We start from the raw sequence: 18,483 nt of genomic DNA on the forward strand, positions 1-18,483 counted from the left end.
CCAACCTAATGTGTATCTAAACAGTACTTCAATTCTCCATGAATCCTCCCTACCATCAGGTTGCTAACTAATTTTTTTTTTTTTTTTCCGGTTAAACACAATATTGGATATATAATGAAATAGTAACTATATTTTAAGATTATGCGAAAGTTAACTATAATATTTGACTTTTTAAAAAAGAAAAATGTAAACATTTCAAATTCCAATGCTAGTGATGCAAGACCAAGCTTGACCATTTATGGCGATATTCTGAAGAATATTCGTGACTGCTAGAATGATATTTACTGTATTTCTTTTTATGTAATTACTAATTAACAAATCTTGTATTAAAGTTGCTAGGTTGCTAGCAGCTGCTTTTGTTGGAATAGGGGATCCGCAAATCTGGATTGAGGAGGGTCCACCTATTATCCAATCCATTGTATATTTTGAATCTTAGTTTTTTGGGGAATGGATTTTCGTTTCAATCAAAAAATTTCTTATAATCTTAAAATAATAATAATAATAATAATAATAATAATAAATGCACACTATCATATGAGAGGGTGGGTGAATTTAGGAACAATAAGTTTAAAAACAAGAAAATTTTCACAACTTTAGTGGGGACAAATTGTTATTAATAAGTAAAAAAGTGATATCACGGTAGACCTTGATGAAACCTATAAAAACTTATTAACTCAGCTGTAATAAAAAGTATTGTGTGTGTAGCATTACTTACTCCCCACGAAATATCCATTCAGCTTTGTCTTTCATCTGTTGCGAATTGTTTTCATGAGGATCATTTTCTCCTAGATGGAAAGGAGCCATTGTTTCGAAATGGTGAATATAAACATGCCCTGGCTTTTAGGGGACAGTTTAGGATGAATGCAGTGTTGTTTGAATGAATCTCCTCCTTTCATTATCAAGTAGTTATATGATGATGTACGATCTTCTATATATATATATATATATATATATATATATATATATATATATATATATATATATATATATATATATATATATATATATATATATATATATCTAAAAGCTGAAGTGTAGTGTTTATTATTGCTACGTTCCTGTTAAGCCACATCATCAACCACACCATTAGTCTTTTTAATATTCATTTTTACCTCTAATTTTTTTTTTACAATATTAAATATAAAATAATATTGACTTTACAAATTCATTTTAAGCGGTTTTAACTGTACATAATCATTTACTTTAATTTTGAAGTTATAACTAAATAATAAATCGATGGAAAATCAAAACCAAAATGTTGTCTATATATATTCTCTTGGGCGATTTTAACTTGAAATATTATTTTACTTATTTATCTTCCTTTATTTTGACTCTTCTTATTCCTAGCCTTTTACTATAAAATTGCCACTCTCTCCCATTCTTTGCATAATTTTTCCAATACAAAAAAGGTTCCTCTCTCTCTCTCTCTCTCTCTCTCTCTCTCTCTCTCAATTTTTTTTTTTCATTTTTTTTGTTGAAATTTTTATTTTTCTTGCATCTCTACCTTAGATTGATGAATATTATTGACTAATTCATATGTGTTCCTTGATGCAAGTATTTTTTTTTTTTTATCATTTTCTTTACAATACTAAATACTTTTAATGAATGGTGTTTGTTGTTGATCTCATTTAGGAAATATTGTATTATAATATGTCAAATTTTGTGTTGTTTTCAGGTTTTAATTTATTTGAAAAGCAACAAAATAGTTTGGAAAAGCTAATGAGGAAAAGTTAGTGCAGTTGAAGATAATGGTCTTTGTACAGTTTACTTTCACTGTTTGTAAATATTTTGTTTAACAAATTAGTAGTGAATTGTTATGTCTTTGTTATTTGATATTCTTAGATGCTTGAGTAATTGCTTTAAGCATTTATGAATATTTTTTATTGTTCTTCATCTTCCTTATTTTATTAGTGTATTCTTTGAGACTTTTAAGAAAACGTATTCAATTTTGTGCTTAACATTATTATTTATCTATTCAGTTTCACATGTTAGATTAAATGTAACATTAGATTATGACAGCATTAATACAATACTTCTTCTTTTTCAACAAAAAAAAAAATCTCTACTTTTTTCCCCTTTGGAATTGTACCCTTGGTTTTTTTTTTTAAAAGGAAAAAGAGTTACAATATTTTTTTTCCCCTTTCTTTTATTATATTTTTAATTTTGGTTTTGTTGACTTTTATTAATTTTTTTAGATATATTTCTTGGGGTAGATTGTGTTGTAGAAACAATTAGGTTTGAAAAAGTTGTTTAAAACTAAAAGAATAATTTCCAAATTATATATACTTTTTAATGATATACAAAATTTATAAATAAATTATATTAAAAATTAATATTTTCACTAACTTACCTTTGAATTCTTGAGAAAAAAAAATGTATTGTTTTGATTTTGGTACAACAAATGTTCTATACAATATATTTTGTGATTGTTACTATAATAAATGAAAATATGATTATGAATTACAATACTATTTATTAAATTAGTACAAATTGAAAAGAAAGAAAAAAATTAATGAGACCATCCTAAAAATATTTTCACGCGCAATGGGCTGGGTTCGCGACTAGTTGTCATAAAATCTATCCTCCTTATTACAAATCAAAGAAAAATATCCAAGTTTGATTTTAAAAATTAAGCCTAATCAACGTGCTTTTTATTAATGCCCCCACTTGAAAAAGCCATAATTGACCTTAATATATTTAGTTGTACTTTGACCATTAGAAAGTCCTCCTATGTAGTTTTAAGTTTTAACATAAACGCAAACCATCCACGTGTTGTGCGGGATAATTTTTTTTAAGGTAATCTTATCAAATATATTTGGGGTAATAACATTCTCCTCCCTTGAGGTTTAGAGAAATGACCCTCCACCCTAAATCTAAAGGGAAAAAACACTTCCCTCCCTTAGAGCTTGAAGAAATTAACACTCTTTCCTTCTGTTTATATTAATCACAAAATAATTTAAATTTTTTTATGAATCTCTTTATAAATGTTTAACCATGGTTAGTAAAAACATTACTCATAAATTCAGATTAAAAATACAAAATATATAAAGTACTAAAACATTTGAAACAACAAATCTCTCCATAACTCATTGAGAAAAGAAAAGGGAAAAAAAGCAAAAGTCATTACTTAATATTTTGAAATAAACCATAGTTTAAAATTTTAAAATATGAGATTTTAATTTTGAAATTGAGGATAATTTTAGAAACCTTACCTTAAGCATAGGCAGGTTAATACACAATATTTTAATATTAATTTAACAATATTTGGCCACACAAATGTAAAGGGGGAAAATATTTTTTCCCTTCAAATTTAGGGTAAACTGTCATTTCTTCAAATCTCAAGGAAGGAGAATGTAATTACCCCTATATATTATTTTTGTTGTTGTTGTTGTTGTTTTAGTTATTAATAATTGATTTTTTATTTTCTTTTAAGTCAATAAAAACCTTACAAATACTTTTTTCTTATTTATAGAATATACATTTTTTTAAACCTTTACATATGCTTTTTTTTAATGTGAATTTCTACATATACCTTAAGTAAACTCTATATATTCCATTTATTTAGATGTGTTAAATCATAGACTACTACCTCATAATGATAGTAGCTAATTAATTTTATCATTTCTTTTTCATAATCTCATTTGTAATGTTTCTTACTATTATCATATATTCACTGACAAATGATTTTCATAAAAGAAGTGTTAAATGAGATGTAGCATCGTTCATTAAATTTTTAAAAGTAATTGTGTATGAAGATTAAAGTAATTGGCATGCAATACTCTAACAGTGGAGAGACAAGGGAGCATAAGAGGTTGGTCACTCTGGTAAGAGAGTATGTTAACACTGGAACCAGTGTCGGCTCAGTGGTATAAGCCATTGTTGTGGCCGCCTAAGGCCCCAAGTGAAAAAAGGCACCTAAATTTTGACTAATAGTATTAATTAAGCCTAAATATTAACAAATAAATAAAATAATATTTTCTTATCAAACGAAAAACAAATAAAAAAGATAAAGAAATGTTATATCCGCGACATTTTTCACAACATTTTTACAAAAAAAAAAAAAATCCTAAATAGCAGATTGGTAAGGGCTGTTATTGACAGCAAAAAAATAATTTTAGTAGTAGGTTCAAATAAAAAACAAGAAGTAACTTAACACCTAAGATTTGTTATAAAAAACATTATAAATCCAAAAAAGAAAAGAAAGAAAGAAATCCAAAAAAATTTACAACATTTTTCACAATAGTCGAGTTAGCAAATTTTTACTAGTTTTCAACTAAATTCACCACTAACATCATTTTTTTACTCACTACAATCAATCTGCCACATCAACAAATGTAAAAAAAAAATTTCAAATTTTTTGTGTTTATAAACTTAAAAAAAAAAATTATATGTGGTTCATGTTAATTAATAGTAATTTTATATATAAAACAAGATAATCAATTTTCGCCTTATGCCCTCAAATGCATCAAGCCGCCTCTAATTGGAATATCTACAAGGAATTCATGGATTGATGAAATTATAGATCCCATGATTGCCAACAAATATGATCAAGCTAAGTTGGAACTTCTGGTCAAATTAAAGTGGCTTTGCAATGTGTGGCAGAAGACAAGGATGAGAGACCCAACATGAACCAAGTAGTAGAGATGCTTCTTAGAATGAGGATTAATGTTGTTGAAAAAATAATTTAGAAATTTTTTGTAATTGAAATTATGAAAACTTTTTCAAATTGTTCTCTTTGATTCTTTTTGTTGGATGTTAAAATATAAGTCTAGTAGCTCCTGCCCATTCTAGTCATGTAATACAGTATACTTCATTTTACCTTCTACTTCACGTTTATATATACTTCTATTGACGTAAAACAGACCGCCATGATCTTTGGACTCTCATGCACGCTTGAAATCATTGCACAAGGTAAAAAGACATTCATGGGCCTCAAAATCGAAATCACTTGAAATTTGGCAAGCTAAAGTGAAATGGCCTTCTGAGCATATCGTAGCTTTGCTACAAGGTACTCCCTAAAAATGGAAAATTCCTTCATTTACACCCCCAAAAACTAAAAAATTTCCATTTATAATAATTTTTATTTCCTTAATAACTTTTTTCTCAAAAGTCAAAATAAGATCCTGCTTGTTTTGGGACGACTCTTAAGGTTAGTAATTTATGATTCTTCATTTAATTCAATTTTGCCATATTTGATAAATTTCGGTATTTTGTTACCTAATTATGTAATTAGTACGAATTAGGGTTTCAGATGTTTTTCTTAGTATTTATATGTTTTGTAGCTGTTAGAGGCAAATTAGACTATTATCAATGAACACAAACTTTTGTCAAATTCTTTCTTCGGTGGATTCCAGTTTATCTCCTTGTGGATTCGGGAAAATTCCTCGTGGATTCAAGGTATACAATCAGAAGCTAATAGTTCAGTTACTATTCCATCAAGAGAGCATCGCGAATATTTTCTTCAGGCATTCGCGACATCATCTATATTATACTTTTACTTCTATGCATATATCAAAGGCATATCTATGTACAATTTGGTACACAATTCAATAGAAACATTTAGTCTTTTCATTGTATAAGAGTTTGGGCTCTAGAAAAATTTTCTTCCATCTCTCCGATGTTTTCCCATATCAAGCACTGCCATCGCCATTCCCATGGTCATTCTAGTTATGTATAGACTAATTGAAGCCAACTGTGTATTGATTTGATTGAACAACCACTCGAATCAATAAATTGGAGAATGACAAACCCAACCATTTCAGAATCACCCAAAAAGGATTTAGTTTTTTTTTCAAATAAAGACGTATTTTATTCAAATTAGCAATGTAGCTTTAGTATTATTCAAACTAGACCGAATTGGACTAAATTGATTGAAGTAGACCGAATGGACCTAATTGAACTAGAGTGGATCGAAGTAGACCTAAATGGACTGAAGTGGACAGAAGTAGACTGAACTGGACCGAAGTGGATGAAGTGAAGCCAAATAGACTGAATGAACCGAATGCCAATTTGTAATTAGCATAGCCAAGATTGTGTTTATTTTTGTTTGTTTAGACCCTTTAAACAAGATTGTTTAACTGAATATATTAACCAAGTGATCACTTATTAGATTAATTATTTAGATCTAGGTTAAACACAAATAAATCATATCATGCAATGCAGCGGAAAATAAATAACACCACGATATGATGACCCAAGAAAACCAATTAAACGAACTATTTTAAGATAAAAACCTGAGAAGAATTTAACCTAGCTTCTTCAAGGTAAAGTAAATCCACTATAAGAGAATTGAAGTTTTTACAAAAGATTTAACCCTAAATCTATTGCTACCTCCAGTAGTAACTTACTGACACGACCACATGCAAGCTCCTAATCTACGGATTCCTTCTCTTCTCGGATTTACACCAACACAAGCCGCCTTGCTTGTGACTTTGAGATCCCACTCAAAGGTTTCAAATCACCATCATTAATGATCTTGATGCAGCAACTATGTTCTACCAACGCTTAGTTGTAGTTCTTGCTTTGGTAGATTCTTATGTAGTTAGAAGGTACAAAATCTCTCAGTTCTCACAAAGAGTAACACACAAGTCTTCCAAAAGTCTTCAAAACATGCCTAGGATTTCCCTTTTATATGTGATAAGTTTAAATGAAACCCTAATCATTTTCACGAGCTTGAGCCTATTTAAAAATTCTGCAGAAAAATTGGACCTAGGATTTTCAATCGGTCAAGGAAGGCAAAACCACACTTCCTTTTTCTGCAGTCAGCTGAACTTGAACCTTGAAACAACCACTTTTAAGCATTGCCTAAAAACCTAGACTAGACATGTTTTGTTATCAGTTTGCCAAAACAATAAAATTATGATTCTAAACATTTAAACCTGAATCTTTAGAACCTAACAGTTTAGATATAAACTCAGATTCTTACTTCCAAAATAATCAAGTATTAACTATAAATAAATAAATCCAACCTAAGAGAGAGAGAGAGAGAGAGAAAGATACTACTTGTAATGGGGAACTAAAAAATACAACACCAAAACGTATGAACCCAAATTCGAGTTTATAAATCACAATGATTCATCAATATAACGTAGAATTGCAAGAAAGAATTAAAAAAAAATTAAGAGAGAGAGAGAGAGAGAGAGAGAGAGAGAGAGAGAGAGAGAGAGAATAATTACTTGTTCAAAAGAGAATAATAAGAAATCTATAGAAAATAATATGAGAAGAAAAAGGTAAAAATAAAAATATATATAGTAATAAACACTAAATTATCTAAATCAGGTTATATTATGTAATGAAATAACATTATATTCTTATATAATATATTTATAATGCAATATGATAACATTGATCTATGAAATCAGAGAGAAGAAAAAAAAACAACTTAAAAACGCAACTTAATCAAATCAACCCAAATTAGAGCTGCAAGAAAATTTAAAAAATCCACCAAAAAATGAAAAACAAAATTTTGAGAGAGAGAAAGAGAGAGACATAACATTTTGTTTGTAGGAAAACTATATATAGAATGAGAGAGACAATTGTAAATTTCTAGAAAGAGATGGGGAATAAGATAAAGCCAAAAATAAATGAAGATAAAGGGATAGAGGAAAAGTGATATTAAGGTAGATAGTAATAGAAAGATGAAAAGGTAAAAGGGAGGGAAAAAGTTAGAGAAAGTATAACAATAAGTTAGGAAATTAATATGACAAAAAAAAAAAAAAGAATATGTTGAAAATGGTTGGATAATGTAGCTGTTGATTTTGCTCAACAGGAGCCTAGGAGCAAAAATAAATACTAAACTTCAGCTTTTTGAGACCCTCAAAAAAAAAAAAAAAAAAAAACTTCAACTTTTTTATGTATATAGATAGAAAAATATGTATTTTTTATAATTTTTTTTTTACTTGGTTTTTTCTTAAAATAATAGGTGACGTAAAACCCTTTATCTATGGGAAATTTTCGTCAATTGAGTAACTATTTTGAAACTCACTTTGACCCGTTACTGTCATGGTTCTCCCAAAGCTATCTTAACATTCCTCGGAAAGCCTTTTATCCGTTACTGTCACACCACCAGCTCCCTCTGGTCCAAGGCTTTACAAGAAAGAAACACGAGCTTAGGATGTGTACTCCCTTATATTCCTATCACTAGTAAGAGGAAGGTTTTCCCAAAACCAATTTCTAGACTCCAAGGAATGAAACTCCATTATAGCATGTCATAAAATTTCACAAAACCAATCTTGATCGACATTTGGGCTTTGCTTCCCTTGAATTTCATAACAGCCTTTTGGAATATACATTGTTATCTATTGCTCTCCTGCCGAAGATGAAGCTCGCCTGAAGTTAATTAATGAGTTCATATGGGAAAGGCTTCATATGTCTGGCCCACAGCTTCGTAACAACGTTGTAAAGCATGTTTAATTAACCATTAGGCCAAAACTGTCCGACATTTTCTGCTTTCTCTTTCATGTCCTTATCAAAGAATAATGTTAGAGATATAAACTATTTTATAAAAAAATTTACAAACTATTATATAATGAGTGATTATTGGTAAATAAAAAAGTTAAATTAATTGTGGGTCTTAATGAAAACTAATAAGAGGTAAAGATATTGTAACATAATTTGTAACTATAGCAATACTCCTTATCAAATTTTACATGTCGGAAAAAATCAAAGAAAAGTCTATATACAGTGGAGAGAAGATGAATCCATAACTTCCTTTATTACAGTTCAGAAATTTCTATTCTTCCGCAAAAAAGAAATAGGAATGCATAATGAAATCTTTTTACAACTCAAATTAAACAAAACTTCTAAATTATTTCAACAAATATTAATCCTCATGGCCTATAAGCATCTCTACTACCTGTTTCATGCTGGGTCTCTCATCCCTGTCTTCTGCCACACATTGCAAGGCCACTTTGACCAAAAGTTCCATCTTAACCTTGTCATATTTGCCAGACATCATGGGATCTATAATTTCTTCAATCCTTGACTTCCTTGTTGCAGTTCCAATGTTAATATACTCTTTTAGCAAAGTGACCAACCTCTTATGCTCTCTTGTCTCTCCACTGTCAGAGGCATGCATGCCACCTGGGCTCTTTCCAATCACCATTTCCAACAGCACAATTCCATAGCTGTAAACATCCACTTTAGAAGTAATGGAAAGATTATAAATCCACTCAGGAGCCATGTAACCTCTAGTTCCCCTCATCCTTGAGAAGCTTGAATGATCACTCATGCTTCTACTTACTAGTTTAGACCATTGTTATTAATACCGTTTCGGACCCCGTTTCGGTTTGTCCAGTGGAATGGAATATTTCGGTACCGGCCGATTTCGGCGTACCGTTTTAAGGTGTTTCGGGTTCCTAAAAATTAAATTATATATATTCTTGTAAAACATAAAATTGTCAATTCTAATAAATAAATAACTAAATTTCAAATAATACAAATCATTTAGTCTTAACTCTTAAGTCTTAAACATCAATATAACATCTATTTAACATCACACAATAAGAAGATTTACAAGACAATAACTAAACATCAAATAATACAAAACATTTAGTCTTAACTTTTATGTCTTAAACCTCAATACAACATCAAACAATAAGAAGATTTATAACAAGTCATTACTCATTACATAAGCACATAATAATTAATAACTAATAAGCCAACAAAATTTATAACATAATATTAGCCATCAAATTTTTTTTTTTTTTTTTTTTTTTTTTTTTTTTTCCATAGGCCAAATCATGTACCGGCCGGAATTCACATCTCGGCCGGAATTGGCCGGAATGGACCGGAATGGCCGGAATGGACCGGAATGGCCCGAAATCTGGCCCGAGGTGGAACGTTGGGTATTCCGGTACCGGTTTGCATACCGGAACGAAAAATTCCGGCCGTTCCGGCCGGAACGGAACGGAATCAATAACAATGGTTTAGACAAACCAAAATCTGCTACTTTTGGTTGAAAGTTGGAATCTAGCAATATATTCTGAGGCTTTACATCACAATGTAAAACCCACTCTAAGCACTCTTCATGCAGATAAGCTAGGCCTTTTGCAGTGCCCACTGCTATTTCAAACCTCTTCTTCCAATCAAGTACATTAGAACTAATATTTTCAGCTAAAGATCCATGTTCCATGTACTCATACACCAGAAGCTTATGCTTTCCCTCTGCACAATATCCCCACATCTCTATTAAGTACATATGGTTCAACATGCCAATGGTGCTTACTTCAGCTAGAAATTCTGCTTCTCCTTGGTTAGCTTCATCGAGTTGCTTGATTGCTGCAACCCGCTGATCAGGCAGTACACCTTTGTATACTGTCCCTCCTGCTCCTCGCCCAATCACTTCTTTGAATCCCCGCGTTGCCTTTCTTAGATCATCAAAGGTGAATCGCTTAAATTTAGTTGTGAGGAGATATCCTTGTGAAGCAGGATCTGGGTTAGGATGTTTACTAGTTCTTAACAAGAATAACCAGACCAGCAAAACACAAGTCACCTGCATACCTCCCACTGTTGTCGCAAACCAAAGCAAAAGCTTTATGGTCTTATTTTCATACGTTCTTATGATTTGCTTGGTTAGGTTGGCTGAACATTGTAACTTGAATTCTTCATCAGGAATCTTGCTATAAAAAAGACCAGCTTTTGGTAGTCTTAAATAAAAATCTCCAACAAAATTTGGTGATTGGTGTCCACTCATCAGTAGATACTTGGGGTAACAATTATAGTAACCACTACCTTTATTGAACTTATACTGGAAGCCATGGCAGTTACACCTATTCAGGCATTGTTCTTGACAAAATTGAAAGGTAACATTCGGACGGAAGAAGATATCTGAGCCATAGAATTCAGTATGAGCAAGTTGGACAAAGCTAGTCTCATCTGTATGGTTGCAAGGGATTCTGAATTCTGGTTCACAGCCATAAGACCAATCAGTCTGATCTTTAAGGTTGAAGCCCTGCAAGCAAGAGCATCTCCTGCCAGAAACAGGATAATAACTGCAAAGACTATTAGGTCCACATATGCCATGAATCCTGCATGGGTCAGAGAAGGCTTGCCATGTTACAACCCAATCCCAACTCCCATTCATCTTTTGCAGGCTGTATAATCGCAGGTTGCCATCAGGGTCAAGTGTTAATCGTCTGTGAGTTACCGCGCCAAAATCTGTTGCATTGAATTGAAAATGATCAGATGACTCAAAATAACCCGAGTCGTGTAGTAGTGCACGTCTACTAGTATTGTACATAGACCTTCCAGCTTGTCCAGGGTCTGTAAGCCATGGAGCCGGCCAGTAGAGACTGGACATTGTTGGACCTTGGACAAGCAGGCGGAGCACATTATCATTGTCAAAAAAGAGCTTATAGTTGCCAGAAGAATAGTCGTCCTGGCTTTTTCTTGAGATAAGGCTCGACATCCTGGTGAGTGCTTGTTGAGGTAGAAGCGTATCTGATGGTGCATCAAAGCTTTGCCAGATGACAACACCTTTGGAATTATGAAGAACGAGATTGCCTGTGTTTTGGAGCTGTAGTTGCAAATTGGTGACCTCTAATGAGGTCGAGTCTGCTGCTTTAGTTGTCCAAATGGTGATACCGAGTGAATTGGTTAGTATAAGCTGGCCGTCTGCCAAAATAGAAAGCACTGAACCTCTTCCGTTAACAGGTTCATCTCGGTTTGCCATCCAAACAACTGTGGGAGTTGAGGACTTGTTTAGCCATATGGCAAAGGAAAAGGCATTATCTCCAACAGGGAAAAACCCCGCAGAGAATTCACCATTTTCTGAAACTAATTTGTCACTTGGTTTCTCAACTGATAGAGATGTGCCTTTAAGAGTGTCTAATGTATTAGATGAAGAAAGAGAAAGAGTTTGTAACAGACATAAAAGAAGGAAGAAGATTGAGATATCCATAAGGAAATGCAAGAGGTATTGCACGATTGAGATCTTTCTACTACTTATATATTCCTCGTCATATATAATTGAAGAACGAAATCTTCACTGCTCACTTGTTGAAATAATCTTTCTACTTGTTTGCCTGCCCACTAATTGCGCACACCAAGACATTTTATGATGTATTGGCAATACAGTATTTCCAGGAAAAATATAAACAATAAATAAACAAGGCAAAAGACTGCATATGGACCAACTTCTGAATGAAGATTATCTATACGTGATTTAAAAATAAATAAACCTCTAGTTTCTGCATACCGTTTTTTTTTTTCTTGAATATTTTCTGCAGACCGTTCATTATGATGGCTGATTGTATTTATTCCAGCAAAGATTTAATATTGATTTGTTGACTCGTTTATATGCTTAGTCTAATTTAGATAAGCCTAAGGATATTGTTTTATAAACCAAAATAGTATATCTATACCTCTCCACACGGCCAGGGACGGAGGCATTCATTGACCAAGGGGGGCAGTGGCTCCCCCTAATTTAAAAAAAAAAAAATTTATATATATATATGCATTAATTTTAGCAATTTTATTCTATAAAATTACATTTTACCCTATTAACAATATTATTGAATCTTTTTAGAGTAACGTTAAAGATACAAACTTATTTACAATATTTTTATAAACTGTTGAAATACAAATTCTTATTGGTTCGCATCTGGGTTTATTACTTGCATAACTTTTTTACTTATCAATAATCACTCACTATATCATCAATATACTTCTAGCACTTTTCTCATTTTAAAGGCCATTAAAATTTTATAGATCTAAAATCTAAAACAACATATACTAGCCCAAAAACATTTGTGCAACAACAAAAATCACCAATAGCAAAGCTAAAAAAAATTAAGTCTAATTAACTAATTTTACTCAAATAAATAATTGCCCTTTAAAAAGTTTTAAATAGAATAATTTTGTCTTTACCTAGCAAATGCACACATTAAAAATTAAAAAAAAAAAAACTCCACAACTAAGAAGCTGCCAAACTAGAGGTCAAAGTCGCCCCCCTTAACTTAAAATCCTGGCTCCGTCCCTGCACACGGCATAGGAAGATTCCTGATTTGGAGGGCAAATCAGCATAATCAGAAGTCTTGTCCAACCACTGAGTAAATATTTAAAATCAATTATGAATTTAAGAAAAAGCTCACGTTTTTATTTGAGGCAACTAATTAAAGTAAAAGCCCAATGTAAAAGTAGGCTATCTAATTAAATTTAAATAAATGTGTGTGGAATTTAATAATTAAAAAAGTAGCAATGTTTCTATTATATTGTTTAATGTGAGGTTTCTTAATTAAATCTATGATTATGTTGAATTTAATTATTTTTTAAGACGACAACATTTGTTATGTCTTACTGTTTGATTCAATCATGTATTTGAGTTTATTTCAGGATGTAATACACGTATATATTGTAAATTAGTAGTTTAGTGTTACTCATAATTAAAAAAGAGTAATGCTAGGATACAAACTTTTTTACAAAAAAATTTACAAATTGTTGATGCAGTGAATGGTTATTAGTAAATAAAAAAAATGATGTTAATGGTGAACCTAGGTGAAAATTAATATGAAATTAACCACATCAATCGTTAGTAATTGAAATTGTTATAAAGTATTTTGTGACTGTAATATTACTTATTAAAAAATTCTCTCTCTCCCTCTCGATTCATTTGAAGTTCAATAATTTATCTTTTCTAACTTTTCCCATTAAGTTGGGATGAGATTAGATTTGTAAGAACAACATTTCACCATCAATTATAGATTTATAGTTTTAGTTAATTAGACACTTTTGATAAAGAACACCAATTCACCAATTTCTAATAATGTCTGAAAGGCACCACCCATATCTCCACAAATATTTGGCCGGAATAACTTTGTACAGTAAAACAATTCAAAGAAACACTCATGGTTCACCAAAGAAAAAAAAAAAAAAAGGAAAGGGAAAAAAAAGTTTCTTTCTGTGCCCCAAAGCATTCAATAAACAGAATTTAAAAATAGAGTCACAGGAAGTTTCTTTGGATGGCTTAGGCATGACAATGAAAAATTAGAATTGCCACAATTATAAGAGTCACTTGGTAGTGCTTCTTTGGCACTTAAAGCAATGTAAATGGTCAAAAGGAGTGTGAACCGATGATTTGAGAAAAAAGATGGCTCAAGTCACTATAGAATGGACAAATTTATTCAAGTTTACCACACCATGTACTTAAAATGTGCAACTGTGGAGTTGATTTAATGAAAAGGTTTTGCATGCAGATGTTATGAAATGCAATGTAGTATCTGTTTGGCATGATTAATTTTGCCAACTTATTTTACCATTCAGTTTATTTTTACTACTATTTATGAGTCCTACTGCACTTTTTGGTATTATTCATGAGTTCCACTATATTATTTCAACTAACTTTTACCTTTATTTATAGTACTTTCAGCAAGAAAAATTTTAGTTTTTGGAAATAAGGTTGCCCTTCCGATTCCTTAAAAAAAACAAAAGGTTGCCCTTCCGATCGTTGGTATTATATTAATTTGAAAATCTTTTGTGTGTGTGTGTGTTGAGAAGGTCGAAAATCCTAATTGGGCAGTATAAAAAGCTATAAGTCAATGTTTTTTTTTTTTTTGGTTCCTTAATAAATAAGGCAAGCTTTTTCCTAACATTACTTTATATAAAATTAAGAAAAAGCTCACGTTTTTATTTGAGGCAACTAATTAAAGTAAAAGTCCAATGTAAAAGTAGGCTATCTAATTAAATTTAAATATATGTGTGTAGAATTTAATAATTAAAAAAAGTAACAATGTTTCTATTATATTGTTTAATGTGAGGTTTCTTAATTGAATTTATGATTAGTTGAATTTAATTTTTTTTTAAAACGACAACATTTGTTATGTCATACTGTTTGATTCAATCATGTATTTGAATTTATTTCATAATGTAATACACGTATGTGTTGTAAATTTGTAGTTTAATGTTACTCATAATTAAAAAGGAGTAATGCTAGGATACAAAATTTTTTACAAATTTTTTTTCAAATTGTTGATGTAATGACTGGTTATTAGTACATAAAAAAATGATGTTAATAGTGAACTTAAGTGAAAATTAATATGAAATTAACCACATCAACTGTTTGTAATTAAAAATGTTATAAAGTAGTTTATGGCTGTAACATTACTCATTGCAAAACTCTCTCTCTCTCTCTCCCTCTCAATTCATTTCAAGTTCAATAATTTATCTTTTCTAACTTTTCCCATTAAGTTGGGTTGAGATTAGATTTGTAAGAACAACAATTTCACTATCAATGTTAATTAGACACTTTTGATAAAAAACACCAATTCACCAATTTCTAATAATGTCTGAAAGGCATAACCCATATCTCCACAAATATTTGGCCGGAATAACTTTGTACAATAATACAATTCAAAGAAACACTCATGGTTCACAAAAAAAAAAAATTCAATAAATAGAATTTAAAAAGAGTCGGAGGAAGTTTCTTTGGATGGCTTAGGCATGGCAATGAAGAATTAGAATTGCCACAATTATAAGAGTCATTTGGTATGCTTCTTTGGCACTTAAAGCAATGTAAAGGGTCAAAAGGAGTGTGAACTGATGATTTGAGAAAAAAGATGGCTCAAGTCACTATAGAATAGACAAATCTATTCAAGTTTACCACACCATGTACTTAAAATGTGCAACTGTGGAGTTGATTTAATGAAAAGGTTTTGCATGCATTGAATGCCAACACAAGTCATAGAAGTTGGATCAGGAAGCTATTTTGTCATACAGATATTATGCAATGCAATGTAGTGTCTGTTTGGCATGATTAATTTTGCCGACTTATTTTACTATTTAGTTTATTTTTGCTATTATTTATGGGTCTTACTGTACTTTTTGGTACTATTCATTTGTTCCACTATATTATTTCAACTAATTTTTACCTTTATCCAATCCTAAATCAAAAAACCCTACTGAAATCAAGAAAATCCTTGCCAACCCATCAAGGATTTCAAATTCTCTGTTCTGCCAGATCAAAAACCCTTAAAAAAAATCAAGAAAATTCCTTGTTCCACCAAATCAATTCCAAAGAAAAAACAATCCAATTATTCCAAAATCCCTTATCAAATACATAACAAAATACGAACTTCCAAAACCTAATCGCCAATCCATCTGCAAACCCTAGAGAAATTCACAAATGAGAAAATAATATGCTTTCGTAACATTGTCTAAGGCTGAGAATAGATTTGATCATTACAAAAGTTGGTGCGATCATAGCTAAATAAATTCTAAATCTAAATCTAATTGCAGTAGCAAACCTAAGAGACTTTGAAAATCGAGCTGCCGAGATCTTCGTTCAATCAGAAACAATCTCATATCGCCGATGGGAAACAAAGGAAATTAGGGTTTGAATTTTGGGTGAAAGAGAGCATACGAAGAATACTGAAAAGAAAGAGGGGCAGTGTCTATTTATAATGGAAATAAGGTTGCCCTTCCGACCGTTGGTATTAATTCGAAAATCCTAGTTGGTCATTAAAAAAAGCTATAGCCTATAATAAATGAGGCAACTTTTTCTTAACATTACTTTATTTAAAAAAATAATAATAAAAATTAAAACAAAAAAAAACCTCTCGTTTTGATTTGAGGCAACTAGTCTCAGTTGCGTCCTACTAAGTACATAAAAGGAGCCAATGGCTCTAGCCAGGGACGAGGGGCTCGACCCCTTGGTTAAGTATTTATTTGTTTATTATATATTTTAGTTTTGTAGTTGGACCCTCATCCAAAACTTTAGATCCTCTCTTCCTCTTTAGTCTAACTAGCAACTATCCCACATAAAAACTTAACAAAAATAATAAAACATTCACAATAGTGATTGTATTTTAGTGGAAAAAAAAAAAACTATATTACCATCAAAGAACCAAAAACCCATGTGTTATTGGAGAAGCTAAAACTAAATTTTTTGAAATTACAGTAACCTATTAAGATTATTTTATAATAAAATATAATATTTTATTAAGATTATCTCTCTTCATCTAATTAAAAAACTCAAATTTTATCTTTTCCTTTATTATTTTAATGAGTTGTTTATTTTATTTTAAATAAAGTGGTAAAAAAAAAAAATATATATATATATATATTTGATGTTGAGTATATTGTAAAGTGAGATGGTAAAATAGATAAGGTAGTCTTTTGAGATGCTAAAAGTTAATTTTTTTTTTAGTACCATTACTGCAAATGCTTTATTATTTTTTTTAAAAAAAAAAAAACCTAGCCAGCTGAGTATTAAAAAGACATTATTTTTTTAGTCTTTATTAGTAGATGATTGCATCTTAATGTATTAAGAAACAATGATTTTGTGTATATATAATTTGTTAATACTATATAGATGTCTATTTCGAATATTTTTTTCTTATACTTTGGCCCCTCCTAACTTGAAATCCTATGTCTGTCCCTAGCTCTAGCTACAGTATATTTGGTTTATTCAACCTTTGCTTTTGTAACCAGCCAAAAAGGTGAGTTTAGTGAGGAAGAAAAAAAAATTGAATTTAAAAAAAAAATATTATACCCACAACATTTTCACAATATATTTTAAGTAAAAAGTTATTATTTACTATTATTGGTGGGAAAAATAATTTTAGTGGTGGGTTCAAATTAAAATCATAAATAACTTACAATTGAAGATTTTTTTTTTTTTTTTTTTGAGAATGAAATTGCAATTGTATTAAAAATCAATGGGGGCTGAAGTCAGCCAGAACTACATCAATGATGTCTGGTGGTATATCTTCCATCTAGACATTTAAATTTTGTGAGAGGATTGCCCTTCTAGCTAGTGAAAGGCCTGCTTTATTTCCTGCCCGACCTACATGGCTGAAACGGATGCTAGAAAACAAAGATACCAAAGCTTTAACATCCTGTATCAAGTGACCATGTAGAGCTAGTGAAGGACCATTATTCTGGAGATCGTTATAAATGATCTCTGAGTCGCCTTCCAAGACAATTTTATTAACACCAATCTCAAGGGCGAATTTTGCCTTTTTCTTTGCTGCCAATGCTTCAACCTGCGTAACTGTTGTGGGGAGCTGAACTTGCTGAGACATTGAAGCCATGACTCCCCCATCTGAATTCCGGATGATGACGCCATGCTCTTCCTTGTTCCGCAAAGACCACTCCATCATAATTAACCTCGTAAAACTCCCTCTCTGGTGGCTTCCATCTGGTGTGTTTTCGATGCTGCAACTTCATACTTGTTGGATGAAAACTTTGGAACTCCCTTTTTCTTTCCTTTGCCAACGGTGGAATCTGCTCTAATGGGCAAGCACTCTCCTTGAAACGAATTTGATTTCTACGGCTCCACACAGCCCAACTTGTAAAGGCCAGTAGTGCTACCTCCTTATTTCCCGAGAAAGCATGACTGAAAATTTCCTTCACTCTACTCCCCTACATACCCGATATCCATGGCCATTCCGAGCTCCAAATTACCTGCACATCAGAACAGAAAAATAAAGCATGTGAGCAATCTTCCTCCCTGGCCTTGCAGAGATTGCATAGGCCATCAGGGGTTAT

The 18,483-nt window shown here is 31.2% G+C and overlaps 1 protein-coding gene across 1 annotated transcript; it reads right to left on the minus strand.

Moving 5' to 3' along the window:
• Nucleotides 1–8,728: 8,728 nt before the first annotated feature.
• LOC142617236 (putative receptor protein kinase ZmPK1) lies at nucleotides 8,729–12,082 on the minus strand. Its single transcript, XM_075790006.1, has 2 exons — nucleotides 9,909–12,082; nucleotides 8,729–9,236 (listed from the first exon to the last, which is right to left on the minus strand). The coding sequence occupies exons 1-2, from the start codon at nucleotides 11,897–11,899 to the stop codon at nucleotides 8,822–8,824; spliced, it is 2,406 nt and encodes an 801-aa protein (XP_075646121.1). The 5' UTR covers nucleotides 11,900–12,082; the 3' UTR covers nucleotides 8,729–8,821.
• Nucleotides 12,083–18,483: the final 6,401 nt, after the last annotated feature.

The sequence above is a fragment of the Castanea sativa genome, chromosome 11 (assembly GCF_040712315.1).
Source record: "Castanea sativa cultivar Marrone di Chiusa Pesio chromosome 11, ASM4071231v1".
NCBI lineage: Eukaryota > Viridiplantae > Streptophyta > Magnoliopsida > Fagales > Fagaceae > Castanea > Castanea sativa.